General features: G+C 47.0%; 1 protein-coding gene across 2 annotated transcripts; it reads left to right on the top strand.

Annotated features, from left to right (window-relative positions):
* The first annotated feature begins 1,271 nt into the window (after window positions 1-1,271).
* TIGAR (TP53 induced glycolysis regulatory phosphatase) lies at window positions 1,272-24,688 on the top strand. Of its 2 annotated transcripts, XR_003856030.1 has the most exons (7): window positions 1,272-1,406; window positions 14,348-14,385; window positions 15,512-15,633; window positions 22,855-22,932; window positions 23,371-23,481; window positions 23,942-24,414; window positions 24,512-24,688. XR_003856030.1 is itself a non-coding variant. In XM_029597309.1 (6 exons), the coding sequence occupies exons 1-6, from the start codon at window positions 1,375-1,377 to the stop codon at window positions 24,362-24,364; spliced, it is 804 nt and encodes a 267-aa protein (XP_029453169.1). In that variant the 5' UTR covers window positions 1,272-1,374; the 3' UTR covers window positions 24,365-24,688. The 2 variants fall into 2 exon arrangements, 1 of the variants encoding a protein (XP_029453169.1); XM_029597309.1 differs by having other exon boundaries at window positions 23,942-24,688.
* The last annotated feature ends 568 nt before the right edge of the window (window positions 24,689-25,256 follow it).

The following is a 25,256-nucleotide window of genomic DNA, read 5'->3' as shown; positions in this document are numbered from 1 at the left end:
AACACCAACCCAACTTTCCCCCACCTCCATTGTCTTCCACCTGACCTATCAACCTCATCTCACCACTGCCCTCTATATTGGTCTTAACCATGTCCAAAATCTGCCAAAGTGCTTGTCTCCATCATCTCCACAGGTAAGCCAGTACAGGCTGTCATCTTACTCTGATATTTAAAAGACTAATCCTTAATCCCAGGGCCCTTCTTATCAAGTTTTATAATACACAGAAACAAAATTAATGGAGAATCAGAATCATGAAGCGGAGAAAATGCTGCGAGTCCGGATGGATGCGAAATGTGAAGATAGGCCTCGGTGAGATCCAGCGAAGCCAGAAACTCTCCCTTGCGAACCACCTTTCCTCTAGACACTGGATCACAGATGACAGGTGGAGAGGAGGGAACAATGGAGGAATGAGAGGTGAAAGGAGACAGATGGAAGAGCAGGTGAGGTGGGGGGAGGACAGGCAGGGCAGTGTAGAGCAAGGGCTGATGCCAATGTGCGAGGGGAAGGAACTGCTGCAGTGTTTCTTTGGCACAGTATTGACAATGGTCAGGAAAGATAAATAACGGTGAAAACATCCGAGCAAAGCCTCCTGACTCCAGTGCTGGGGGCTAGGCAGGGCCATTTTTAAGATTATTTATATGCTGCTTTTTGCCACCTCCAAGCAGATTACATTCGGGTACTACGCCATTCTGTGTCTGTGAGAAAAGAGCTTGGTAGAGCAGGCCCTGCATTCGTACCTGGCGCCCCTGGTGAGAGGACTATCGGGGGGGGGGGGGAGCAGCATGGGGAGTCCTCGTTTTTGGGCGCTTTCAGAACTTGGCCCCCATGTCTAAATGCGCCCCTGGAGTTGGGGCTCTGCAGGCCGCGCTACTGGGGAATCGGGGTTTTTGTCTCGGTGCAGAAGGGGAGAGGGTGAAACGTGCGCATTAGAAATCTCATGAACTGGGAAGCCAAAGCGCCAGGCCCAGAAAGTTTCCTGCCTCTGCTTTACTGGCATGACAAGATTTCACGTGAGTAATGTACAGAATGGTTTCAGGGGAAACCGATTACAAAAAAAAAAATTAACAGTTAAGTAAAGACAGAGGCCAGAGGAGATGGGCCCGGCTGGCGGCTGCCAATAAAGTTTGTTTGCCTTGAACCACAGGAAGGAGGAGGCGGGAGGGCGCGAGGAAGCAGGGGACCAGTGAAGTGAAGCTGATCGCGCAGGAACCTACTCTCGGCCAATCAGGAAAGAGCAGAAGGCGACCAATAATAAGCTGTCTGGCGCGGCCAATGAGCGAGAGGCTTTGTGTTAGGTGGACCGTGCAGTAAGGAGAGCTGTGACTGGCTAAGGGGGGGGTGTTGCTCCTCTAAGCGCTGCAGGCTGGGGTCGGCATGGTCCGCTTTGCACTCACTCTGGTCCGGCAGTAAGTAAACCTGTGCAGCGTCCGTGATGGTGACAAGGAAAAGGGGGGGCGGGGCGGGGGGAGAGAAGGGGCGGTACTGCAGTGCCCTTGAGAGGGGGAGGGGCAGTGCAAGGGGAGGGGCAATGCAGCAGTGAAGTCGGGATGGTGAGAGCGGGAGGGGGCGGTGCTGCAGTGCTCAGGACAGTGAGGGGGGGTGGGGTTTACTTCTACAGTGCCTGTAAGAGGGGGAGGGGCAGAAACAGTACTGCAGCACCCGGGACAGTGAGGGGGAGGGGTAGTTATGCAGTGCCCAGTACTGTAAGGGGGAAGTGGCAGTGTTGCCGTGTTTCGGACAGTGAGGTGGGAGGAGCTGCGCTGTAGCGTCTGGGACAGTTTAGGCACGGAAAGGATGGGTTCTGGAGAGAACTAAGTGGCGATCTTATATAGCCCAGGATGATGGAGTTCAAAGGGGAGAGGCAAAAAGGCTGCCAAATAAAGAGAAATCTTGCAGGTAGGAACACACTTTGACTAGCAGCTGATATATCCCTGGCCGTGTGGGCGTAGTGGCTGGGCAGACTGCATGGGCTGGCATGGCCTTTTTCTGTCCTCATCTACTGAGCTGTTATAATTGTGTGGGGGGTGTGTATAGCTTGGTTGGAGGGAGTGCAAGAAACAAGAAGAGGCAGCGAAGGTTGGCAGGGAGATCAAAGAAAACGAAAAGAAGTGAAAAGAACAAAATAAGAAAAATATTCCAAAATAACAAATAAAATTTAAACCAAGGAAAGGGGTGAAAAAACAAAACAAATCCCCTGGCTCCTAAAACCTCTTGGCAGGCGACTCTGTTTTCTAAATATTTTTCACCCCTATTTCTGGGTGTCTCTGATCCTGCCTGCTTTTTGGATCCTGTTGCGCCCAAGAGAAATGTCATGGACACGCTGGCTGATTTGGGGATGCCCCTGAGCGGGGAGAAGCAGGAATCAGAAGCAAGCAGGTGAGTGTGCAGTCTTCTGCAGGGGTCAGGAACAGGCAGAACTGGCATAGATCTCCTGTCTCACCAGCCACCTTACCTTCAGATTGAACCCTCATAAGAGGTTGCATCAAGGGACTCTGCCACCGGGATCGGTGCTCACAGACTTGCCTGGCTGCGGCTGGCTGATCTCCCATCAGGACGTGCAGGAGCGACTCGCTGAAATGCCATGCACTGGAGAGAATCTCTTTGGAGAGAAGGTGAAGAATGCAGTGGCTCAGATGCGGGAGCACCATGCGATGCTCTTAACAATTCTCCACCAGTACCCAGGATCCATCCTCCTCAGCCAGGAGATCGTCAAGGTCTGGCCAAAGGAAGTCTATCTTCCACCCAAACACAAATTATAGAGATCACATCACCCCAGTTCTCCAATCTCTTCATTGGCTCCCAATCCAGCAACGTATTCAATATAAAGTTTTGACGACAATCCACAACTTAATTCACAACCCATCTGTAGTTTGGCTCTGCTCCTCACTAACAGGCTGATTCAATAAGAGGTGCGGGAGAGCCAGCGCTCCGAGTTGAGCGCCCGCTCTCCCTCTGCGTACCCAGGCACCTCTCTGGCAGGCACTCATTTCTGAAAGTAAAATGTGCGGCTTGGCTGCACATTTTACTTTCAGTATTCCAGGCGACTAACTTAATAGGCTCATCAACTGCATTTGCATGTGATGAGCGCTATTAGTTTTGGGGGGGTTGGCAGCGCGTCTTCCACATGCTATTACCCCTTACAATATAAGAGGTAATAGAAGCCGGTGGGAAACGTGCGGCCATTTGCATGTTAAACGGTGCACACTGTTCTGTATCGGGCTGTAAGACTGTATCAACCACCACGTCACTTTCAGTCAATCGATAACATTCTATTGCAAGTTCCAACAATCAAGACTGCTAGGCTGGCCCTACTTTATGGAACTCAATCCCTGACTCACTTAGATTAATATCGAACACAAAGGAGTTTAAAAAAAATGCTAACATGTCGATGTTCTGCTACTTTCAGCAAACTTCAAGCAATAAGAGACTTTTTTTTCAATATTAATTTGATCTGTATATTCAGCTATTTTGGCTGTTTTATTCTTTGTTTTTACACCTGTTTACCTCGAACCCCATCTTCCCTATCTCCTCATGCTTTGAATTAAGAATGTTTTTTATGTAAACACTTAGATCCAAAAAGTTTTGTTTAGGCAGTATACAAAAGATTTTAAATAAATGCTATGCTCCACCTTCTTCTCCTCAGTAGCCAGGGCCCTTGCGGCCGCCCTAGGCATCAGAGGGCCTGAAAGCCCCAGCCGGCAACCCATTCATCTCCAGGGAAGGGGTTTTGACTGAATCATTGAACATAGCCAAGTCTGCTATACCTGAGACAATGGATTCCTCAGTTGGGGGGAGGCTGCGGGTCTGTGCGAGTCAGTCGCCATATGTAACCTTGTCCATCGTCCGCAGAGGGTACAAATTAAACCTTTTTAGTACCCTGCCAAATTGCCCTCTTGAGTCCGCATTGAAGACCGATAGCACATCAGGAAGTACTCTTAGCAGAGCTAACAGGGCGGGAATTTTACTCCTGGTACTTCATGATTCCAAAGAAAACAAGAGGACTCTGTCCCATCCTAGACCTAAGGGTCTTGAACAAATTTTTCGGAGAAGTTCAAGATGGTTTCCCTGGGCACATTGATCCCCTTGTTGCAAAAAGGGGACTGGCTGTGCTCCCTCAGTCAGAAGAATGCATACACTCACATCAAGATTTTCTGAGGTCATCAGAAGTATCTCAGGGTTGTGATGAAACAGCAGCACTTCCAATACCATGCATTGCCATTTGGGCAAGCAATAGCCCCATGTGTCTTCACAAAATACCTGACCATGGTGGCAGCACATCTTTGCAGGCTGGAAGTCCCTGTTTTCCCTTATCTGGAAGATTGGCTGGTCAAGAGCACCTCTCTGGCAGGTGCCAAAGAGTTTATGCGCTTAACTATCCAAGTGCTGGAGTCACTGGGTTTGTCATAAACTACCCTAAGTACTATCCCAGCCAATCAGCACAATTCGACTTCATAGGAGCCCTGCTAGACACGGCTCAGGCCAAGGACTTCCAGCTAGGCCAGAGTCTCATCTCTTTGATGGCAGAGATTCAAGCGAGCCAGCAGCTCTCAGCATGGCATATGTTGATATTATTGGCCGCAACAGTATATGTCACTCCCTGGGCATGGTTACACATGCAAAGAGCCCAATGGACGTCATGCTCCCAGTGGCATTAGGCCACTCAGAGGCTTTGAGACTGCATCCGAGTTACTCCATCCCTCCAGGACTCCTTGTCCTGGTGACAGGAAGATTCCAATCTGGACCTTCCCAAGACCTCTGGTCCAAATTGTTTTGACTATGGATGCATGCACGGGTTGAGGAGCTCCTGTAGATGGGCTCAGTACCCAAGGTCTCTGGGTTTTATTCTTCTTTTCATTTGTCATTCCTCAATTCTTTGTTATAAGACTGAGGGGTCCCTGAGTGGGTGCATGGTATAACACATGCCAAGCATACTTGGGCTCAAACTTTTAGAAACTTGACATGAGTTTTCCATGCCAACTTCACAAATATATATTGTGATAAGATCGGAGTAGAATTGTTTCTGGAAAATGCAGAATACAAATAAATTATATCAGCTCTCTTAAAATTCCAAAGTTATAAACATTAAAATACGAAAGGTGCCTAAGCTAGGGTTACTTCTCAGAGGTGATCTGGAGCTAATCAATTCAGTGCATCTAGAAAGGCTGCATCCTCTTCCAAAATGTTCACCTTTTGCTGCCTATAGCCTGAAAGTAAAATACATTAAACCAGTGTTTGTTTCATGAATCCACACATCCTACCCTACAACTACCAAGCGAAAAATATGTTCCAGAATTGCTTAGAAAATGAAGTAGAAATAAAACCAAAGAATAACTTAGATGGATAAATGCCCATCCCCTTGTACTTGTCTCATAATTCTAAATATTTAAAGTTCTAGTGTAACCCGTTGTCTTCAAAAGCACACATCTGTATTAAAGTGCACTGGTTCACAAGATGATGGAATAAATTCAGCAGTTCCTGTTAGTTTTCTGCTGGCTAATGCATTTCAAAGCAAAGATCCAACCACGAGCACCTAGGAGCTGTCAAAAGAACTCCAGGCAAAGTTGTGAAAAGCACAGATCTGGGGACGGGTGTACGAGAATCGCAAGGTCTTGAATGTCCCTCAGAGCACAGCTAAGGTGATTATTAAGGTATGTGGCACCACCAAGACCCTGCTTAGATAAGGCTCTTCCTCCCAACTGGATGATCAAGCAAGAAGGAAACTGATCAGAAAGGCAACCAAAAGGTCAATGGCAATGTTGAAAGAGCTATAGGACTCGCCAAAGCAGGCGTGTAAGGGCAATATCCCAAGCATTCTCCAAATCTTGTCTGTATGGGTGAGTGACAGAAAGGAAGCAATTACTCCTGAAAGCCCACATTGAATCACATTTGAAGGGTGCAAAGGAACACTCGGAATGTGTCACCGTTTTGTGGTCTGACCAAACTAAAATAGAACGTTTTGGCCTGAATGCCAAGTGTTGTAGGGCTTGTTGTCAACCAGACACAGAGGACACAATGCCCACTGCGAAACATGGTGGTAGCATTATGTTATGAGGATGCTGCTCATCAGGAGGTACTGCGATACTTTCAGGACAAGGGAATGGAAAAAGTCCTTCAGGAAAAACCTGCTGAAACCGAGACAGCCTGAAAATGACCCGAAGCTTACAGCCAAAGCTGAATGTCAAATCCCTGATTCAGTCAGAAATCTGTGGCATGAGTTAACGATTGCTGTCCATCCATGCTCCCCAAGGAACTTGGCAGAGCTTGATTAGCTTTGTAAAGACGAATGATCTAATATTAAGAAAACTAAGGGGTGAAATTTCAAAATATTATGGGGTTGATTTTCAAAGGAGCGCTGTGTGCATGCATGTTATAAAATCCAGTGGTCGAGCGCACATCCACACCGGATTTTAAAATCCACACGCACATGTGCAGGCGGCCTGCGCAGGGTGGGTGAAGCGAGTAGGGTTTCCCCAGTTCCCTTCCAGTCTACTCCAATTAAGGAGTGCACTGGTAGGGAACTTCCCTATTCCTACCTTTTCCCTTCTCCTCCCTGATCCCTAGCCCCTACCTGTTATCTTTTTTTTGTTTGTTTTTTCTACTTCAACTTCCCAGTTGAAGTAATCTCTGTGCGCTGGCCGGCTGCCGGCATGCACTTCCCAGGACAACAGCTAATGGCGCTGTCCCGTCCACCCTCTTCTCAGGGCCCGACAATTGTGTGCGTATTGGGACTTACACGTGAAAATGCACGTGAAAGGCCTGGCCACACACGTATGTCCCGATTTTTATGCGCACGGCCCTTGGAAAATGTGCCCGTAAGTATATAAAAATTAGCATGTATGTGCATAAGAAGCCTCTACTCCCATATTCTGCATTTTGGAAAAGTTGAAGATACATGTGTATTTTCACTTTCACATGCACAGATATTTATTTGATTTTTATTCCTCCTTTCGGGACTTCAAAGCAGATTAATTTCAGGCATTGTAGGTTTTTTCCTATCCCCAGAGGGCTTACAGTCTAATGACCTAATTTTAAAATGGGTTTTGTGTGTAAATATAACATTCTGTTGTAGTCTACCCTTTGTTATATATTAAGAGTAGCAATTTTAAAGCCATTTGTATGCATAAAGTGCACTTACAAGTGAATATTCTATGGACAATTCAATGGCATTTGTTGTAGCAATTTTCAAAAGCTGTTTACACAGATAAAGTGCATTTACACATGCAAAATCCAATTCTAAGCATGTAAATGCTTTTGTACTTGAGGCATTGGACAGTATTGAGGAAGTTAGAGAAATGCCTCCTTCCCACTATTTTATTTAATATAGCTCAGGCCTTTTCATTGTATCACAAGGGAGTTACATTCAGGTACTAGAGTTATTTGCCCTATCCCCAGAGCACTCACAGTCTAACGGGCCGATACAGTAAAAGTCATGGGAGAGCCGGCGAGCACCCACGCTCCCAACACGCGCACAGGCCAGTGTCCTGGGCGCATGATTCGGTATCGGCCGTATGCAAATTAGGGCCCGCGGTAAAAGGAGACGCTAGGGACACTAGCGCGTCCCTAGCGTCTCCTTTTTGACAGAAGCGGCGGCTGTCAGTGGGTTTGACAGCCAACGCTCAATTTTACCGGCGTCGGTTCTCGAACCTGCTGACAGCCACGGGTTCGGAAAACGGACGCCGGCTAAATTGAGCGTCCAACCCGTGGGCAGATTTTTAATTTGTTTTTGTTTTATTTTTTATTTTTTTTATTTTTGGGACCTCCGACTTAATATCGCCATGATATTAAGTCGGAGGGTGTACAGAAAAGCAGTTTCCTGGTGCCGGCCGAAATTAAAATGTGCGCCTTCGCTGCACATTTTACTTTCTGTATCGCGCGGGAATAACTAATAGGCCCATCATCATGCATTTGCATGTTGCGGGCGCTATTAGTTTCGGGGAGGTTGGCTGCGCGTTTTCCACATGCTATTACCCCTTACCGTATAAGGGGTAAAAATAAACGGGGGCTAACAGTGCGTTCAGCCTGAGCGCACTTTACTGCATCGGCCCGTAAGTTGGTACCTGAGACAATGAAGGGGGAAGTGACTTGCCAGTCACAAGGAGCAGTGGTGGGATTTGAACCCTGGCATCCCTGGTTCTCAGCCTGCTGTTCCTCCACTCCCACTGTTCTCATTGAGGGCACTGTGGTATGTAAAGAAAGACCTTGGATGTTGTATGCCCTCCTCTGTGTGTCAGTAGAAAGACACCAATCATCAGAGTAAAGATCCAGAGTGATAATCCCTACTGTGAGGCACACAAATGTGGTGCGTTGATGGTTGTGTGTCGAGCACTTAGGGCTAGGGATGGACTTGGGGGCCGAAGGCATTTCTATGCAGGAGGAGTTGCTGGTGGTTGTTGACTCCGGGGTGTTCAGCCTGAAGAACGAGAAAGTTCTTGACCTGGAGAAAAACTGGACAACCTAGTGGACTAATTGGTAAACTGGTTGGTTAATTAGAAACATGACAGCACAAAAAACCCATATGGCCAGTCTTCCCATCCAACCAATTTATCCCATCAGTCCCTCAGAGATCCCCTGGGGTAGATTTTCAAACAGCGCGCCTTTGCGTACTTTTGTTGGCGCATCAGGCGCAAACAAAAGTACGCTGGATTTTAGTAGATATGCGCGTAGCCGCTAAAATCCTGGATCGGCGCGCGCAAGGCTGCCGATTTCGTGTAGCCGGCGCGCGCCGAGCCGCGCAGCCTGCCGCCGTTCCCTCCAAGGCCGCTCCGAAATCGGAGCGGCCTCGGAGGGAACTCGCTTTCGCCCTCCCCTCACCTTCCCCTCCCTTCCTCTATCTAACCCACCCCCCCCACCTTTGTTGGGGGATTTACGCCTCCCGGAGGGAGAAGTAAATCCCCGCGCGCCAGCGGGCCGCTAGCGCGCCGAGACGCAACCTGGGGGCGGTTCCGGAGGGCGCGGCCACGCCCCCGGGCCCGCATCCCGCCCCCAAAACACTGCGCTGATCTGACACGCCCCCGACCCGCCCCCCTCGAAAAACCCCGGGACTTACGCGAGTCCCGGGGCTCTGCGCGCGCCGGTAGGCCTATGGAACAAAGGCGCACCGGCGCGCAAGGCCCTGCTCGCGTAAATCCGGGCGGATTTACGGGAGCAGGGCTCTTAAAATCCGCCCCCCTGTGTTTATCCCATGCTGTCTTCAGTTCAGGTATCGCGCGCAAATCAGGACTTAGACGAGTAAGCCCTCCTTTACTTTCATATGTAAAAAACACGTGTGCATTGTTAAAATAAGTAGGAAAAGTATCCGCGTTCAGTGCATGAATGTATTTACATGAAAGCCTACATGAGGGCCAGATTTTAAATCACCTACACGCGTAAAAGGCCTTGCGCACACTGGGCCAGTTTTCAAAGGTCCGACCATGTGCGTAAACCCCCGGGACACGTGTAAGTCCCGGGGTTTGTGAAAGGGGCGGTCCGGGGGGGCGGGGCTAGAGCGCCCGGCACAGCAGCCATTTGCCGCTGTGCCGGGGGATCGAGTGCCGGCGCGCACGACTTGCTCCTGCTCAGAAGCAGGCGCAAAAGGTAGGCTAATGATTTTGGAGGGAACTGGGGAAGGCCCGGATGTGTTGTCGTGCGTAACTGCAAAAATCCAACCCCCCCCTTGTGCGCGCCGAGCCGGCATTTTATAACATGCGCGTGCAGTTTTTGAAAATCTACCGTACGTGCGTATGTTGCGGGGGTGGAGATACGCATATCTGTGTAGATCTGCTTGCAGCCATATATTGCATGTATGTGCCATCGCGGGTGCAGAGCTGCCGGAGCCCTGTCCTAACAGACTTGCAGCTGTAATTGCTGCCAAAAGTGCTTCCAGCAAATATTGACTTTTCCAAGAGAGACGGAGGCTTCGCCAGTTGTTGGATTTCAGTTTTGTTTTTGGGTTAGGTTTATACTTTTTCCCCCTAATATAATGTTTTGGCCCTGAAAGGTGTGGAAAAACCCCTTCTCGTTTAAATGCATGCAAGTCTGGGAAGTGTGCCGGTATCCTGGCCACGCAGCCTCTCGGCTACTCTTCAGATGAAGACTCCCGCTGGCAAAGCTGAGCTGTGAGTTAAAAGCCACAGGTTTTTGCCAGGCTTCAGTCGAGGGACCCGGAGGTAGTAGCTGGGAATCAATGGTTCCTGACATGCACATTTCCCAAAACTAACAGAAAATCAAAGACACAAAAGAATTGAGTAGGAAGCAGGAGAAACAGCAAAATATGTTGTAACCTGACACCTAAGCAGATCCGTATTCTGGGAATTGGCCTTTTTTATTGTCCTTTCTGTACCTGTACTTTTATCTTGCTGTCAAAATGTCTATACGTTTTTCTCCCTTTTGCCTTTAACTGCTTTATATATTACTTTGTCAACACCTACAACTTAAGAGCTGAGGCAGGCGGAGTTATGGCAAATATCCGACGAGAGCAGCGCCATCTAGAGGAAAAGCCCTGGCACTGCAGCATGTGCATACCTCCGCATGGAACGTGTGTGTCCTGTGCTCAGAAGGTGCAATGACATGATTGACGGGGCACCAGGAACTGGCCAATGGCCAACTTGCCTCGTCTGCATCTCCAAGAACAGTGCTGACATAAAACTGTTTGGTTTTTCAATGAAAGAGAAGTATCTCCTCCAAAATAAAGTAAAAATATCAGTGACGTGAAGAAAAGAGAAATATCAAAGATGTACTAAACATGAGACAAAACACTGAAGATTAAAAATAGAGGTAAACAGGTAAATAAAAAAATCAAATTTGAAAAGCCCTCAGTCAGTGCTGAATATGTAGTTTAATTTAAGTCCCTAATTTATAACACCCTTTTCTGAAAAAATGAATACAAGGTAAGAAACTAAATAACACTACATTACAAGATAAAGTATACAAAGTAGTAAAAAGGAAACCAATAAACATAGCAATAAAATACGAAGATAAAGTTATATAAATTAGAAGTTATATTATCAGTGTTATAAAGCATAGAAAAGAGACAAATGCATCTCTTAAGTACCAGAGGCTTATACAAACCAGCCTGCCTGAAAATGCTTTCAGAGTGGAGCAGAAATGCTGCTTTCAGAAAGGGTTTGCTGAGGATAATTGAATGGGAAAATTGAACAAACTTGCATGTAAATTATGAGATAAATGGTTACCTAAAAATTGAGAAAGCAAATTAGAATACCAGAAAGAGTGTGGTGAACCAGAAAAACACGTTTCATCAAATCTCTTCTTAAGGAAAATATTTTTTTTATATTGGAAAATCCCTGAACCTTTGTTTAAAAGAAGAGGGCAGTAGTGGTGGTGTTTTCATCTAAAAAGAAAAAAAAAAAAGGAAAATATTTCTCTTCAAAAATAATTTAACATTATAGAAAAACTACTCATGCTGCAGAATCAAGAGACTCTGTAGATCCACTGAAAACTCTTTTTAAAGCAGAGTCTGTGTTGTCTTGGAAAAAATAATACAATTGGAATTGATTTTACTACACTGTAAATATTTTACTGCTCAGTTATCTCCCCCCCTTTTCCTTTCCAGATCCAAGTTATTTACTTCCCTGTTTTATTGTAACTATTTCACTCTCTTAACCATGCTCTTGTTACTGTGGTTTGAGTTCTCTCTACCTTACACACATTGTTAAATGTAAACCGGTTTGATATGACTCCTGTCATGAAAGCCAGTATAGCAAAATAAATAAATAAATACACACTAAATGCAGGGTTTAGAGGCTTATGCTAAACTGTCCAAACTGAAACACCTTAAGAAAACCGGTCAAGACACGAATGTCACTAAAAAATGCCGGGGCACCCTCGATGCAGTAACGGCCTTCTGTGCCTTAGACATCTGTGGACGTGGAGCCTTGATGCACCGGAGTCATCAAGCATCTTGGACCTTATGTAGCGGAGTAGCAGGACCGATCTCTAGTGTCGGGCACCAACAATCACCAGGCTACCTCACCAGTCCATGGTAGCTGAATTTGCTAGGAAGAAAGTGAAAAAGGCATGGATTCACTCAAATTCGCCTGGGAAAGACCACAGGCTTCTAGATTTGACAAGAATAATTTTCAGCGTGCAATGCTGTCTGCTCGCATTACTATCCATCAGTTCTACATGGTGCAATACATACTTGACTGCATTCAGAAGTGCAAGACTTTCTTACTTGCCACGGAGCAGCCACTCCTGAATGTAAAAGAGGGTGTCCATCTACTCCAATCAGTATACGAATCCTTTGATTTTTGTTTCATGTACCTCATCTGCCTCTTTTGGGGCTAGACTTATGGAGTGGCTTTGAGCAAGTAACATCTGTGAGGATGTCCATGAAAAACTGGTGGATCTCCTCTGCTTATGGGACAATCCTTTGAGACAATCACTCAGATAAAGGACCCCAGAATTTGTTCTTGACAGCTCCTGAGCAGCTCGCCACAGCGCAACATTATTTCTATCCATTTAAACAACCATACTTTCGTAGGTACAGTCTACCGCCCCTTTCAGCCCAGCATCAACCATTGCTTCCGGCCAGGCCTCAAGAAAGAGAACGCTGTTCACAGAAATCTACACAACAGGCCTAATCTAAACTGGGGCCTAGTTTTTTATCCCTCAAAATAATCCATTTCCTACTTTCCCAGGAAAGAGGAAGAATCCAACATTTCGTGGAGGAGTGATATCAGATCACCAAGAACCCCTGAGGGTGTCGAGTTTAGCTAGTCCAAAAAAAGTTACATTGCGCATCAGGACTGGTCCATATAAAAGAAGATTTCATCAATATACTGATACCAAGTTAAGAGCATAGACCAAAAAGCCAAATTTATATAGCCATGTAGATTCAAAAGTTGAAACACAGAGGAGGCAATATCGGGGGCCAACATGGCCAACTTAGCAGTGCTCAAATCTGATAAAACTGATTTTCGAAAAAGAAAAAATTCCAAGTTGAAACTATATGAATTAGCTCCACTAAAAAATGGGTAGGAACCTGAACATCCAGTGGATGTTGCTCAAATACCATCTGAATTAATGCAGTCCACCTCCATTTCAGGAATATTTGAATATAGCTCTTTAATATCCGGTGCCACAAGGTACACTGGATAGAATGGTTAATTGAATATTATTCTGTAAAGAAATCGTATCCAGAATCACGGACACAGGAGGGGCTTGTATCACAAAAGCTTGGAGAAATTTATCAACAAATTTAGGTAAGAGCTCAGGAAGCAAGCCAATCCCAGAGAGAGTCTGATTTGATTTGATTTTTTCATTTTATATTCCACCTTTCTGCCACTTCAGAGCGGATTACATCCAGGACTGTAGGTATTTTCCTGTCCCCAGAGGCTATCTTTCAAACGACAGCATATAAGAGTGTATGTAGCTGTGCGTCATCTGAGTCATCCATGGGTAAATGAAGCCTTTCTGGAGTTTCCTGAACTTTACTCCTTTCAGCTTGGAGCAGAATTTGTCCAAATTGCATCTGAAGTTGGTGAGCTGTAGCCTGCCTACTTAGCTGGTTCAGCCAAACCATGACCCGTAAAGTGGAGGAATCTTTCTTTATAGTATCTCCGCTCATAATGAGCACTTGTTCAGAACTGGATGTCTTGTATTGATCATTTGATGTACCATCTCTTTTTTTTTTTCCCCACTTTCATTTTTTTTTTTTTTTTTTTTGTAATTTAAGTTTTATTCAGTTTTCACCAACCAGGTAACACAACAACAGAGCATTCATTTTTATAACATTTTCAGAAGTGCAATTCTAAAGGGAGCTTATCACAACAAAAAGCAGGATTATTCTTAACATTTCCCCAGATAACATTCTTATCTGTGTTTTTGAAATTTTATAACTCAAATGCATCTCTGACAAGCACATTGTAACTGAGCAGCAGTGGCATTATCCATTCATTTGCTCTTTACATGCGATAAAACAGCTTTTTAAGTACAAAGGCGGGCTTTTTCCTCGGATGTCTCCAAAATTCATTTTTTTATGTTAATTTCAGTCAGGAGTTGAGAAATACACATTTTCAGATAGTGGGAGTTATCCCGTTAAGCTTTGTATACAGCGCTGCGCTCCACATAAACGTTGGTATCAATTAATGAAGTACTGAGGCCGAGAGAAATGGTGGCACTGCCTGCCTTGTTACCTGCAGCTCTCCTAGAGGTTGCCTTGTCTGTGGGACCTGCAGTTCGTTGGAAGACTTTGCACCTGCTAAGGACCCAGTCACTTCACCAGGAGTCATCTGACATGAAAAGGCTGCTGACTTTGTTTCAGTTCAGAGACATGATGGCTCGAGCAGGGGGAACGACGCGACTTTTGTCCTTTTTTATTTTTGAAATGTACCTTTTGTTTGTTTTTCAGTGGAGAAACACGATACAACAAGGAAAAGCTGCTCCAAGGTTAGTGTCCACCTTCCGTGTCTAGACACTAAATGAGCTGATTTTGGTAAGATTCAGGGGAATTTTATTTATGATGAGTTTTAAGAACAGGTAATCTGTTTCCTCCTGTCCATCTGATCCTTGCTTTCTTTAAGTCCAGAGGACATTGGATAGATGATACCTGAGCATACGCATATCCTAGCAGAAGGGCGGGATTGGGAAGATGTGATAGTTATTTAAATACGTCCAAGATTTCTATGCACAGGGGGCTCTAGAATGAGGGGGTCCTAGGATATGGGTGAAAGAAGATCCCCTTTGCAGAGAGGGTAGTGGATGCATAGAACAGCCTCCCCATGGAGACCAGAACAGTATGTGAATTCAGAAAAGCATGGGGTAAACAGAGAGGCTCTCTGAGGCTGTAAAGCTGAATAGTTAGTGTGGAGAGGCAGACGCTGTAATGATATTTTGCTTCCCTCGTGTTGCTATGGTTATGAGACTAGAGCACCAGACATGGTTTTTATTCCATAGAAAGATTTAGTATGTTGAGAGTGACCCCAAGGCCCATCTAGGTTGCCCGTTTTCGTACGTGACTCTACCAGTCTTACTTCAGTTCAAGCCGAGATATAAGATCCCATATCTACTCAAGTGGCACTGCAGCAGTCCACAGTTTAGAAGTCCAAGGGTAAGTAGGGGATCTCTACCCCTTGCATTAGGCCATTGACTTCCTTCCTGCTGCCTCCTCCTCCTCCTAGAGCACAAGATCACATCTTCAGCATAACCAGTCCTTGCCAGTACCGAGAGGATATGCAGGGCCCTAGCACTGCCAGGGGTTTAGCACTACTAGATTGACATTGTACTCATCTCAGGCTGTCGCAGAACTTCTCAGTGGCTTGTCACTTGGCCCAGCTTCTCACTGCACCTTATTTGTATTGGGAATGGGCTTATGTTGCAATTTAGTAGAGAAATCTAGTACCTGCATTGATCCCGGAGAAAAGTGCAATCTGCGATAGCCTTCGTTAGACCAGTGCAAAAGATGTAGCTGTAGTGGCATTTGGAAGCGTATTCTTGGGCCTTGCCCCCGTTTGCGGTGATGCTCCGCCTTGTTCCCGTTTTTCAGGGCACTGGTACAGATGTGTTTGTTTTGCAGGGCAAGGTGTGGATGAACCCCTCTCGGACACCGGTTTCAGGCAGGCAGATGCTGCTGGCAAGTTCCTCGGTAATGTGAAGTTCACGCATGTGTTCTCCAGTGACCTCATCCGTGCAAAGCAGGTGAGTGTGTCTGCAAATCTGTCAGCACGACCTGTGCATTGAGCTCGCAGAAGGGGGGGACACTTGGACTTTTGTTCTTATAACTGGAAAACTGAGACATTTTAGGTTTTCCAGTTAAGAGATGCAAATGAAAAAGAAACCACACTGATGTTTTGGTTCCCTGGCCGAAGAGGATTGTATATAAATATTAAACATCAGCTTGCTGAGCCCCACGCTTCCTGCCAACGTGCTGAGAGTTCCAGCCTAGGGAATCGTGCAGAGCTGTAGCAGTCTTATGGATTCTGCAGAAAACCGTAAGGATTATCCATAGGTAACAAGGGCCCTACAGGCCCCGTCTTCAGATGAATTGTGTATTCTCCCTCCTTGGGCCTGGTCTTTGGAAAGTCTGTGGCAGAAAGTGCACCTGCGCTTCTGATCAGTTTCTCTTGCATTATTTTCATCCCAATGCTTTCTGGGTGCAGAGTGTATTTTTCTTACTCGAACGGAGGCATCGCTTTGGAAATGAAGGGGGTGACTGAGTTCTTTCATTACATATTGAGTGCATGCTGTTCCTCAGTAATGTGTTTACACTTGTTGCATAGGTGATTCTCTGTGTGTCAGCATGGCTAGGCTTGTGGTTCTTCTGGAAGTGCTCCCTCTCCCAAAGCAAATCTAGCAGATACTACAAAGCATTCTGATGGAAAATCAAACCAGCAAGGAAGACTGGGCTATTTATACAGACACATAAACATTGCCACATCTCAGGTGTGATTTTATGGATGGGGGAGGGCTGTGATGGGGGAGTTGTGCTCCTTCACTGGATACTGCAGCATTTTGCAGCATCTAACTGCCTCCCGTTCTAAAGCAATGTGGAACTTTTAGGAGGTCTCATTGCTTGAAAATAGTAATCCAGTGTTTCCAATTTTTTAACTCGCCCAAGATGTTCCCTGCAGTCTGGAGTAGTTTAAAAAAATTAAGAGAAACATAGGAAAAAGAATAGAAAGAGGAAGATTTGTTGCCAGAGGTGTTAGGTGCCTTTCTGGCCTTCGCGCGGGTAGAGCAGAGTGAGTAGGGGGTGTTGGTATCCCTGTTCTGACTTGGCCTGAAGTAGCCAGGGGCTTGGCTCCCTCTGTCCCTTTGAGGGCCTCTATTCTGGGTTTCCTTTCGCTGGACGCTGACCGGTCGGAAGGAAATATCTTTTTTTTTTTCTCTTGGGAGGTCAGTAAGGGTTTCTTTAAGAAAAAAAAAACCCAGGGACAATGGTGAAACAAGCGGCGAGGCTCGGGTGGAGCCGCGAACGAGGGAGAGAGGAGCAGCCGAGGCACTGTTGCAACCGGGGAAAACCGGGAAACGTTGTTCGACAGGTTGGCAGTGTATGTGCAACATGGTTGTGGCCATGGCACACAGAAAAAGCTGCAGGGATTGTGGTGATGAGAAGTCATGGCTCGGAGTGGTAGCGCTTTGTTTGAGGTGTGCCTCTGGGTAATAAGGAAGCTCTGATTTGGCTGTGGAGGCAGCGTAGAGCAGGCGAGCTACCCGGTCGTCTGGGGACGGCAGGAAGCCAGTTTCCAGTGGCACGGGAACAGCGACCATTTTGCCTCCACATGGCACACAGCAGGTAGCTTCGGGGGAAGGACAGGATTCCCCACCATCGTTATCACCGGTGGTCTAGGAGTCAGCAGGGGACCAGGAGAACACCAGGGAGGCTGGAAATGATCTGGTGGAGGCCACGGATTCGGAGGCCTTTTCCTCAGATTTTGTTCTCCTCCTGCACAAAGTCTACTTGGCCAAGAAAGGAGCAGAGTACAAGCAGTCCCAGCAGTAGAGTGTCCATCAACCGGCCAAGGTGCGGTGAGTGGCCCCACCAGGAGGTTCTGGAGGGATTCTTCGGCTGCTGGGCCACAAAGGGCAATCCAGAAAGAATGCAGAGTATTCCAAGAATTCAGAGGAGGCATTCCCAGAGTATTCCAAGAATTCTCTGGGAGACCCTGGAGAAGAACCTCTGGTGAATTACGATAGAGACCTTTTGGATCCAGAGGACATGCTGATGGCCGAAGGGGATGACCCTAGAATGGTCAGATTGTTCAGAAATGAGAAATTATACCCTCTCAACCCACATGTGTCGAGGAACTAGGGATCAAGGTTCCTCAAGAATAGTCTGACCAGGAGGGAGTGGATCTCATCCTGGAAGGGTTGTGCGGACCGCCAAAGGCCTTTCCGTTCCACAAAAAAGTGAAGAAGCTGATAATCCAGGAGTGAGATACTCCAGAGGTGGGTCTGAAGGTGGGTAGGGTGATGGTGAAGCTATAATCCCCTACCTGAGGATGCCTTGGAGTTGCTAATGCTCTCTAAGATGGATGTGTCAGTTTCAGTGACGGCAAAGAAAACAATCATCCTGGTAGTGGGATCAGCTGCGTTGAAAGATGCCCAGGATCAGAAGTTGGAGATCCATTTGAAGAGGATGTTTTGAGGTTTCAGCCTTAAGCTTGAGGGCTGCAGTCTGTAGCAGTTTTATGCAGCATGCCTATTTACACTGGGTAGAGAAGTCCCAGGAGAAGGACTCTGTATCCTCAGCCGCTGCGTGCCTGAAAGCGGGAGTGGCCTATGTGGCAGACTCACTGAATGATTTGGTCTGGATGTCCTCCAGACAATGTTTTTAGTGGTGTAAGCGCAGAGACTCCTTTGGTAATGAAATTGGTCGGCGGATGTCTGGTCCAAGTAACAACTGGGCAATCTCCCTTTTAAAGGAAAGCTGTTATTCAGAGAACAGCTGATGAAGCATTTAGGAGAGTCAAAGTGGCATAAGCTGCTCGAGGATAAGCCAAAGGGGAGAACATAAGAAAATGCCATACTGGGTCAGCCCAAGGGTCCATCAAGCCCAGCATCCTGTTTCCAACAGTGGCCAATCCAGGCCACAAGAACCTGGCAAGTACCCAAAAACTAAGTCTATTCCATGTTACCATTGCTAATGGCAGTGGCTATTCTCTAAGTGAACTTAATAGCAGGTAATGGACTTCTCCTCCAAGAACTTATCCAATCCTTTTTTAAACACAGCTATACTAACTGCAATGAGGCTGCTCCATTCTTCCCTGGAAGCTGTCAGAAAGAGGCTAGCTCTCTTTTACGAAGAGTGGACTAAGGTCAATATGGCCCAATGGCTTCTAGAAGTGATAAGAGATGGTTATGCATTAGACTTCGCTTGACCAATCTGGGAAGCATTCAAAGTCTCCCCTTGCGGATCCTGCGTCAAAGGAGACGCTGTGTGGGACACCCTGCAGCAGCTGGAATGCCTGGAGGTAATGGTCCCTATCCCCCCCCGGGGTAGCAGGGACAAGGAAGGTGCTCCATCTACTCTGTGCTTCCAGTAAAGGAAGGTACCTTTCATCCCATTCTGGATCTGAAAAAGGTCAATGCAGTGCTTTGGGTATCGCAATTTTGAGTGGAAACGTTGAGAATAGTGATCGCAGCAGTTTGCAAAGGAGAGTTCATGGTATCATTGGATCTAACAGAAGCTTTTCTGCACATACCCATTCGGCCAGAGCATCAAACGTTCCTGTGGTTCATGGTTCTGGGAGAGCATTTCCAATTCCAGGCCCTTCCATTCAGATTGCAATGGCGCTGAGGATTTTCACCAAGGTCATGCACTGTGAAAGGAAGGGATTTTAGTACACCCTTACTTGGACAACTGGGTCATTTGGGTAAAGTCAGAGTCCGAATGTTAACAGTTGGTTAAATTATTCATGCCGAGGTTGCGGACTCTGGGTTGGATGGTGAACCTGACAAAGAGCAATTTGGTTCCTTTCCAATTGCTGGAGTACCTGGGGATGTGGGAAAGGTGTTCCTCACTTCAGACTGGGTGACAAAGTTACAAGCCCAGGTCTGCTAGCTGTTGCAGCTTTTGGTCCTTAGGGTCTCTGCTTATTTGCAGGTCTCGGGGTCTATGGCCTCTACGCTGGATTTAGTGCCGTGAGCGTTCACTCACATGTGGTCTATTCAGTTGGTGCGCCTGTCCCGGTGGAGTCTGCAGTCTGAGGAGTTTCAGCTTCTGTTACCACTTCAGGGGAGCTCCAGGTTCAGTCTCTTGTAGTGGATTTCTCGACCCAATCTGGAGAGAGGAATGAAGTTGGAGGTTCTGAACTGGGTGGTGATGACCACCGATGCCAGCTTGAGAGGTTTGGGGGCTGTTTGTCAATAGCAGACAGCTCAAAATCAGTAGTTGGTGGAGGAGGCGTAATAGTCTAGCAACAAGAGCGGTACGCATGGCATTGCTTTCATTTCTTCCACGGTTGCAAGGTTGTGCAGTGTGAATTTTGTCAGACAAAGCAACAATGGTAACATATATCAATTGTTGGGGCGGGACAAAGAGTCACATGGTGTCCCAGGAGCTGTTTGTGCAGAACAGCACCTGATGGTACTAGCGACATCTCATGTGGCCAGGATGGACAATGTGCAGGTGTACTATCTAATTCGGTAGGAGTTGGATCCTGGAGAATGGGAACTGTCCACAGAAGCCATTGATATCTTTCGGACCAGGTGAGGTTGTCCTTGGCTGGGCCTGATTGCTTTATGACAGATGCCAAAGCAAACTAGTTCTTCAGTCGCAGGTGAGAGGACTGATCTGACAGGTTTGACGCTCTGATTCTTCCATGGCCAGCGGAAATCCTGCTATATGTCTTTCCCCCATGGCCTCCGATAGACGGTGTTGTGATGTATCGAGAGGCATGCGGGAAGGGTGATTCTAGTGACTTCAGAGTGATCATGCCGACCATAGTTTGTGGATCCTGGTACATCTTGCAGTGGACGGACCCCTAAGGCATCTGCAAGGGTTATTTTGCCAAGGGCCTGTCTTCTCGGATGGGCCAGATTGCTTTTGTCTTGTGGGCCTGGCTTTTGAAAAGAGGCGTTTGCGTTTGAAATGATACTCAGATGCAGTGATTACAGCCTTACTTAAAGCCAGGAGGCTGTCCACTTCCTTGGTGTATGTCAATGTGGAGAGTGTTTGAGATATGTGGTATCTTGAGGAAGGGCTTGACCCTATGCATGTGGCAGTGTCTCACATTTTGGCTTTTTTATAGAAGGGTCTGGCTTATAACTCTCTTTGAGTTCAGGTGACAGCCATAGGCTGCTTTTGCGGTAAGGTCATGGTGTACCACTGAATTTGCATCCGGATGTAATCCATTTTCTTAGGGGTATGAAGCATTTGCGTCTTCCGGTCCACAAGATGTGCCCCTCTTGGAATATTAATTTGGTCCTTAAGAGTCATTTGTGGTCGTCCATTTGAGCCGTTGAAGCGAGCGTCCCTGAAGGATCTTCCTGAATGCAGTCTTCTTGGTGGCAATTTGTTCAGCTAGGAGAATCTTCTGAACTTCAGGCCTTGTCATGTAGGGATCCTTTCCTTCAAATATCAGATGCTAGTGTATCGCTGCATACGGTGCCTTCCTTTTTACTGAAGGTTGTCTCTTTGTTTCATCTTGGTCAGATAGTGGAGCTCCCTGCGTTTCAACATTTGGCTGCGGCAAAGATGCATGCAAAGGAACTTTTTATTGAATGTTCGCCGGAGTTTGTTATGGTATCTTAAAGTCACTAATGATTTTAGGAGATCAGATCATCTCTATCTGCTGTTTAGTTGTGCACAGAAAGGAAATAAGGCATTGAAGGCAACAATTGTGCAGTGGCTGAAAGAAGCAATTATATTGGGGTATATATGAGGAGGAGGGCCTGTGGGCACATTGCTCCTGGGTGCAGGCAGCGTCCTGGGCAGAATATTAGATGGCTTCTCCACAGGAGATCTGCAGAGCGACAGCATGGTCTTTGCTTCATACTTTAGATATTACAGGCTGGATGCTCGAGCATGGGAGGAGGCCTGGTTTGGGGAGAGTGTGCGTGAGATAGTCTTTCTGGTTCCCTCCCTGTTTAGAGGAGCTTGGGTACGTCCCAAGTGCCTGGACTGATCTGGGGTATGAACAGGAAAGGAAAATTGGTTCTTACCTGCTAATTTTCATTCCTGGAATACCACAGACCAGTCCGGAAACCCCGCCCTTGTTTGGAAAGACCAATCTCACTTCTGTGAGTGTATATACCGGAGAAATTGTGTATATAGGTACAGAAAGTAACTGATCTGGTTTTAGGTTTAAAAGTTTTCAGTCTCTGTTGGTGATGTAAGTGCTCCAGTTGTGGGGCTTCACCTTCCCCCTGCTCGAGTTAGAAGGGGAGTTAGGTTTTGGAATTGTTTCCATCTTGGCTTGGGTACAGGGTTAATACTGAGGGGATTGCAAGTGGCACTCTAGGTTATGTAAGCAGTGTCAACAAAACTCTCTGTCTCCATCTGCTGGCAGGGATGCAAAACTCAGGAGTCTGGACTGATCTGTGGTTTTCCAGGAATGAAAATTAGCAGGTAAGAACCAGTTTTCCTTTCTGAGAGAGATGGACAGACACAAACCCCTTTTACATAAAATCAGAGAATGCACTGAAGTTACAAAGATAAGACTTCAGCATACACAGCCGATGGGAAGAGAGGGTGCCTGGCAGACGTGCCTCAATACCTGCTAGTTGCTATAAAGTGTATTTGTACCAGGCTCTGAATAGAGCGGCAGTTTGTGCTTCTTGGTGTAAGAGTTAGGCTAAGACTTAGTGTGAGAGTGGGCAGACTACACAGGCCGTAATGAAGGATCCTGGCGCCCAAGATACAGCCCAGCCCTGAGCAGCAGTGAGCTGCCAGACAGTAAAACAAGTGTACGCTAGCTATGAGTGTACACTCACACACATGAGAGGGCCATTCTTCTATGCTGCTTTGCTTCGCTGGTGCACAAACTGGTTTCAGTGTGCAGAAAATGCTGTTAGTGCATGCTATATTGCAAGCGTACCATCAAACTGAAACCGCAAAAGATATGGAAGCAAGAACCTCTGAGGATGATTTTACTCATCCTATTGAAATCTTCACTTGTAAGCTCTCAAGACTCAGCTCATTCTGTTGCCTGGTTTGCCTGCTGATACTAGGTCACAGACAGATAGATACGAACGCCATATAACACCACCTTGCTTTACTTCATTCAATAAACCCCAAGATTAACCTTTTTATGGTCACTCACTATTTTCTTGTCAGCGGAAAATGTCTCTTGTTCACAAACCGCAGGAAATGCACATATCCTGAGTGTGCACTTGCTCATGTTTTCTGAGAAATGTGCTTTCATTTTTGTTCCTTGATGTCTGTGCTTATAGTCAATGTGTTTGCTCGGTTTTCAGACTGCAGCCACTATTCTGGGAAACAACAAGCTGTGCCAAGACTTGGAGATCCATCTGGACGTGAGACTCCGAGAGAGAGTGCGTAACCGGCCGAGCTAGCCCTGCTGTGTGACCACTTTCAAAGCTGGCGTGGCAACAAGGGGCAGCTGGTGTTCTAGCAGACCAGCTGGTGACACAAACATGTGCTTTGGGATGATAATGGATAGAGGGGACAGGAGGTGATGGAGGTGACTGTAGCGGGCACTAGATGTGTCACTGGCAAATGCTTCTGCAGTAGGGTTGCCAGCAGTGCTAGGTTGCAAGACATAGGCTGAAGCAGTCCTATTGCATTTTTCATTTCTTTATCTAGGGAGTTAGTTAGGACTGGCTGAGCCTGAGCATCTCCCCTTTTATCTGAAGAGCAGTCTGTCCCAGCATGTCATACACCTGTTTGTTTCTTGGGTTTGCCTTAGTATTGGGTTGGAAATGTGTTTTGAACTTTAGCTAAAGGTTGTGGCATGAATTGACTTTTTACAGAGGTATGGGGAGGCTGAGGGAAGACCGCTGAGCGAGCTGAGAGCAATGGCCAAAACTGCCGGCGAGCAGTGTCCTAGCTACACCCCTCCTGGAGGGGAGACACTAGAGCAGGTGAGTCGACGTGGCACCGGAGGCTGAGCGCTTACGGCGTACGCATTGCGTGCGAATCTTTCGCCTGTCAAGACGTTTCTGAGCGGCAGGCACACAATTTGCACCTCTCCACGTCAGAGGGTCAGCCGGCTTTCTGCCTCTTTAATGCCACAAGCGCACTGCTTGGCTGGGTGATTCTCACAAGAATGCAGGTGAGCCCATACAACTCAGGACAAGAGACTCGCACAAGCATCATTAATGCCATGCAAGACAAAGCACTTCATATTCATGCCAATAGTACTGGCGGTCAGGCACACAATGTGATACAAGGTTTAGCGGGTTTTAAGGTGGGAAATCACAATTCAGTGAAAATGTTACTGCAGAAATCTGAGGGTGAAGCAAGTGTTGTTTGCCCAGAGGTGAAAGAAACTGTGAGAGACATTTACAGACTCTCTCTTATTTTCCTCCTTACTTTGTGAAGGTGAGAACTCGTGTGAAGGACTTCTTTCAGTTCCTCTGCCAGCTGATGGTGGACGAGGAAGCGGGAAGGACAGGGGAGGCAGGTGCAGCCTGCAGCAGCCGGGAAGCCGCCCCCGAGCCCTCCTGGCCCCTGAAGAGCCTCAGCGGCAGCCCCGGCACGAACTGCCCCGAGGCCGCGCTGCTTGCCAACGTCCTGCTCGTGAGCCACGGCGCGTACATGAGGAACTGGCTCCTCTACTTCATGAATGAGCTTCAGTGCAGCCTGCCCGGGGACCCGAGGAAGGCCCGGGAGCCCGCCATCAGCCCCAACACGGGAATCAGTCACTTCATCGTCAGCCTGAAGGGAGGGGAGCCCATCAGCCCCGAAGTCCAGTGCCTCTGTGTTAATCAGCATGAGCACCTTGCAGATCTGACCGCCAGTTAGCAGGGTCGGCGGGCAGCCTGGCACTGCCCCTTGCTGCCTTTATTTATTCAGTAGGATATTTGAATATTGAAATTCTTGCTTCACGTTACTATCTAACGCTAAGCTAATATTTTTACTGTTTATAATTATTTATTTTTTTATTTTCAGCATGTTTTCTGGCTCCTTTAACGCTTTGTAGCACCGCAGTCGCCACTGGTAGCAGGAGTGAGGATCAAAAAGCACTGGTAGAAATTAACTGAAAAGAAGTTTGAAACTTGGGCATTACTGTTGTTATGGCTTCACTTGAGCAGTGAAAGAGAAAAATACATCATTCGGTTTCTTTGGTTTTTTTTTCTTTATTCTGCGCTTGGGAATGGGCAGCTCTAGTAGAGTGAGACCCTTGATAAGTGCCCCGCCAGGGGTTAAAGCACTTTCCACATCGGGCTGTGGTAGGAACTCCTGGCAAATCAGGAAGAAAATAACTTTAGCCCAAAGTGACGTTTTCTTAACAGCTTAGGCATAGCACTATATTGTACCACTATACACTCACTGGACATATCCCAGCCCGCCACAAATATGCCCTCAGCTACTGAGTCCTGTCTCCGCTCTGCCTGTGGCAGAGCCCTGCTCATCTGCTCTCATCTCCTGAGGCCCTTCTCTATCCTGCCTCGGGCATAACCCAGCCCAGCTAATCGTGTACAACAATGCTCCAGGCTAGGTTACAGGGGGATCTGCTGCCTGGGTTCTAATCACAAGGCGTGCCGCAGCCATGTCATTGTGCTGCTCCATGGAAGTCCCACCTGCTTGCCCCATGTGTACAAGATGCAGGTTCACTGTAGCATGCCTCGTGCTTAGAATGCAGGGGTGCACGCCCCGCGTAGCTTAGAAGGGAGTCTATGTGTAGCAGGACTAA

This window comes from Rhinatrema bivittatum, chromosome 4 (assembly GCF_901001135.1).
Source record: "Rhinatrema bivittatum chromosome 4, aRhiBiv1.1, whole genome shotgun sequence".
Taxonomy (NCBI): domain Eukaryota; kingdom Metazoa; phylum Chordata; class Amphibia; order Gymnophiona; family Rhinatrematidae; genus Rhinatrema; species Rhinatrema bivittatum.
This window is presented reverse-complemented; position numbering and strand designations above follow the sequence as displayed.

What these genes read in the sequence shown, in the direction of transcription:
- TIGAR (XM_029597309.1), top strand. Translation starts at nt 1,375, where the DNA reads ATGGTCCGCTTTGCACTCACTCTGGTCCGGCA. An exon ending in GCACTCACTCTGGTCCGGCA is followed by an intron (nt 1,407 to 14,347) that starts GTAAGTAAACCT and finishes TTTGTTTTTCAG; the next exon opens with TGGAGAAACACGATACAACA. An exon ending in CAAGGAAAAGCTGCTCCAAG is followed by an intron (nt 14,386 to 15,511) that starts GTTAGTGTCCAC and finishes TTTGTTTTGCAG; the next exon opens with GGCAAGGTGTGGATGAACCC.